Source organism: Crocodylus porosus, unplaced genomic scaffold, assembly GCF_001723895.1.
Source record: "Crocodylus porosus isolate Cpor-Errol unplaced genomic scaffold, CroPor_comp1, whole genome shotgun sequence".
NCBI classification, from domain to species: domain Eukaryota; kingdom Metazoa; phylum Chordata; order Crocodylia; family Crocodylidae; genus Crocodylus; species Crocodylus porosus.
The window spans coordinates 87,590,960-87,595,235 of NW_017728886.1; the positions used below are offsets into that span (position 1 = coordinate 87,590,960).

General features: G+C 43.6%; 1 protein-coding gene across 2 annotated transcripts in view; it reads right to left on the reverse strand.

Moving 5' to 3' along the window:
* AOAH (acyloxyacyl hydrolase) overlaps window positions 1-4,276 on the reverse strand; it is a 158,505-nt gene that overhangs the window by 78,083 nt on the left and 76,146 nt on the right. For both annotated transcript variants that reach the window (XM_019538687.1, XM_019538695.1), the window contains exon 12: window positions 3,246-3,340. In XM_019538687.1, the coding sequence (XP_019394232.1) occupies window positions 3,246-3,340 (95 nt within the window). The remainder of the gene's footprint in view (window positions 1-3,245; window positions 3,341-4,276) is intronic.

Consider the following 4,276-nt stretch of genomic DNA (forward strand, 5'->3'; position numbering starts at 1 on the left):
CAATCAGCCTCTGGTGTCCCCCCTCCTCCCCCCGCCCGAGGCAGGAGGCACCAGTCGCCCATGAACAGGAAAGTAGGGCTGGAAGGGACCTCATGAGGTCATTTAGTCCAACCCCCTGATTAAACCATCCCAGCCAAATGTCTGCTTAACTTGCTCTTGAAAACATCCAAGGATGGAGATGCCACAATTTCTCTACTAAGCATGTTCCTATGCTTGGCCACCCTCGTAGTCAGAAACTTCCTCCTAATGTCCAATCTAAATTTCCCCTGCTGCACTTGGAAACCATTAGTCCTGTCCCCTACAGTCATGAACCATGCATGCCCCCAGAGGCTGGGGGGGCCACGGCGGTGGCAGTGGGGGCACCATGGTGGTGAGCGGGGAGCTTCCACAGGCGGTCGCAGCGGTGTCGGTGGTGGCATGCACCACCTACGCATCGCCAATGCCTACAGTCATAGAGCAAAGCCTATCTCCATCCTCTCCTGTAATCACCTCAGGTATCTCAAGACTGTTACCAAACCTCACCCCAGGTGTAGCATTACAGGGGTCTCTCAGGCTCCCTGCACTCCAGAGGGCTCTGCTGCCCTTCACACCTCTCCAACCTGTGGGGAGCATGCATACAGAGCAGAGCTTTGATAGCTGCTATTACAGGACAAATACCTAGGCCCAGGGCAGCAGCTGTGGCTGGAAAGCGCAGCCCCCTGATTGATGCTTGTGGGGATGGTGTGACTGAAGAGATCATGCCTTGTCTCCATTAGTTGCCCAGCGGCTGCCTCTGCCATCACTGCCTCCAGCTGATGCCTGTGGCAGTATAAGCTAAAGACAGCTTCTCTGCCAAGTCTCATCACCCCTTGACTGGAGAGGCTGCCTTGGTGGCATCTATGGTGCACTCCAGCCAGGGGCGGGGTGCACGTGTGCATAACTCCATAGTGTTCTAATAGATAGTAATACCAAGCGCTCAGACATCCCTGCATCCAATTCTTCAGGTAAGGAGCTTTTAAATCACAAGAAGTTACTGAACTTCAATATACTAGGTTAAACTCAGGCTAAAGAGAAAGTGGGTGACCAGGCACATCTTGAAAAAAGCTACTGTCAAACTTGGTACAGAAAATGGGTTCTGTATCTGAAAAGCTTTGTACCAAATTTCAGCCTAGAGAAATTATTTACAAAGCAAGTACTACAGTCTGAACATCAGTGATTAATAGAAATGCAGATGTAGTCTAAAACAGTAGCTTGGATACATCACCAAAGTACTGCTGTTATTGTCATCGTCATCAGAATTATTACCATATTTATTAGGCAAAATAATTTCAATTATTATCACCACTAATTTATTATGTTCTTCACTACCTTTGTCATCAATGTCACTCCTTTAATCAGCTCTCATAACTGATTAACAAAGAAAAACAACTGCTCATCAAGAATATTTAAATCAGTTCAGCTCTGCAAATGAAAGATGAAAAATGCATACAATTCTGACAGAAATTTGTACGCCTCCAGTAACACTGTAATTATTAGTGCTGAATATTTTATTTTTAAAAATGGAACATTTTTCACTTTCCTCTTCCTCAGAGGCCATTGTAGATTTAGCAGACTACAGAGATGCTGGGTCCCTTTGGGAGGGGGAGAAGCTCCATGCTTCAGTAATGACTGAGTTATCCCTCTGCTGCTGGCCCACATATAGTTAGCAAAGTCCTGAGAGAATATGCAGTTCTTCTGAAGGGTCTCCCAGCTTAGCACAAGGCAGAGGGAATAAAGTGAAGGAATGAAGCAGCTTCAAGGATTTCTTTCCACTACCAAGTAGAAGGTTTTGAAAGTGACTTTTTTCCCTGATCTTTTTTATTTTACTTCACTGACAGGTACTCTAATAGCTGCCTTTCCAGCATACTTTGCATAGTGGTCCTTTATTCCCTGGAGGAACACAAAGAGACTATGCAAAGATGTGACCCAAATGAAGAGCTCTTCTAATGGCATTGCCACATTTGTACACTCTTTTATTTAAGAGTTTAATAAATTTTTGGGTCTGCAGACAGACAGACATAAACATACTATGTTCATTAGCTCTACTATATGTGTGTAGTTATTAGGGCTGTGTGAAGCTTCGGTCACTGATTCGATTCGGGGGAGATTCGGCCTGATTCGGCGGCAGAATCTCCTAATCTAAATTGAATCAGGATTCAGAGAGATTGGATAATTTGGACATAGACACAGCTTTAAATGTTTTTTCTACATACTTCAAGGTACCAAGCGGCTCATGAAAGCTGAGATGCTGGGGTGGATGGAGTGTCCCACGGGAGCGTGGGGCAGTCCTCAGCATGCTCAGAAATGGACCTGGAAGTGGACTAGAAGCACTTTCCTCCCCACTTCTGTCCCCTGGCTTGGTGACTGGTGCCTCCTGGGTCTGGGGTCCCCCCACAGCTGCTCACCAAGCTGGAGGAGTGTAGGGGGAAGGGGGTTCCCTACATGCTTGGCAGCAGACCTGCAAGTAGACCAGAAATACTTCCAGCCCACTTCTAGGTTCACTGCCAAGAATGTAGGGCCTCCCCCCCATACTCCTGTGGGACTCTCCATCTGCCCCAGCTTCTCAGCATTCACAAGCTGCACCTGATACCTCAAGGTATGTAAAAAAAATTTAAATTTGTGTCTCTGGCCAAATGCTGATTCTCTGAATCAACATTGAATCTTCAGATTCAGATTCAGCTGAATCAAATTGGGACAGTGATCTGAATCAACGAATCAAATCACTGTCCCCAATTCCAGCTGAATCCGAATTGAATATGGCCCATTTTGCACACCCCTAGTAGTTATGTGGGACAAAGCCCAGACAAAGTCTCACTGATAATAAACAAATATTCTCCTTTAGTCCAAAGCTTTCACTTTTTCAGCTCCATGCCCTGGATTCTGTCTCATGTTTAGCAGTAAGGCAGTAAGGCTTTGGGGCCAAAATCTTTTTTGACCTCCACTTACAACAATGGAGGTATGACAGTAGAGAATTTTGTCTTTTCTTTTGCAGGACAGACATTAAAGGACAGTACTTATATAAAGACCCTTGTTTTTACTTAGCAATGTTTTGGTACAAGCTGGGATATGTTCCTTCCCTTCTATGGAATAATTGCTCCCCAAAAACAAAGTGATAGATTTCCAAAACAATAGGCATTTTGCCCATTTGGTACCCTGTGTAATTGGAGAGAAGGCAAATATCAATCAAAGCTTGGCACTGCTTCAACAACCATAATAGAATTTCTCACCAGAGACATCTGTGCTGCTGTCATCCATTCAGGAGGGATGTGAAAGTGAGCTCCAGCTGAGTCTCCCAGTAGAATGATCCCCTTGGACTCTGTACCTAATAGGAAAGATTTGATTAAAGGTATAAGAATTCCCTTGGACTTTTGTCACACCATAAAGCAAAGCACTGCACAAGAAATCAACATGAAGATAAAAAGAAGTGGTGCTGATAGATTCAGTGTGTTGAGTGCAAACAAGGCACTGGCCACTGTTTTTGTTTGAAATAGCTTCATTTCGAGTCCTGGAATGGAATTTTCACTCCATCTGCACCAAAAACCTGCTGGAAGAGATGTGCCAACAACCTGAGAAAAACAAATCGGTATGCAGGATGAATAAGAGAGAGAACTTCTTGCTTAATCAGAAAGATTTCATAGAGTTTTACTCAAGGCTGGAAATTTTGTTTTAACACAGAACTGTGTATAGCTAACATTCATTTTTACTCTCTATGGAACATTCATTAAAAATACTTCATATCACACATTTAGGGAAATGGGAATATGTAGGGAGTTGGTAAAGATGCTTTATATTAATACTAGATGCTATGCCCCTTTCTGAGATGAGTAATTTCATCAGAGCACCCTGGGCTTTTACTAATTAATGTTACTTAGCCCTATCCTCCTCCTTTTATAGAACTTTTCATCCAAAAATGCAAAGTGGTTTACCAGGGAGGATTTCACATCTCAGTCACTAACATAATGCAAGCCAAAGTAGGTATTAACTGAAAGTTATTATTATGGCTGCTTAATTGTAATATAATATTTGCATCTGTATATGTAATTAGCATAAATGAAACAAGTTGGTAATTCTCATTCCAAGCAATGTGGTTGTCCAGGTGGGCATGAAAACTGAACAGTCCTCTCATTCCTGAAGGGATCCCGACAAGGTAAGCTTGAAGAACATTGTCAGTAGGTAGCGAAGGCATCTCCAACTCCTGTTGTCCTTGCTGGACTTGATTTCAGGGCAGCAAAATTCAAATTCCAGTGCATTCAAAATT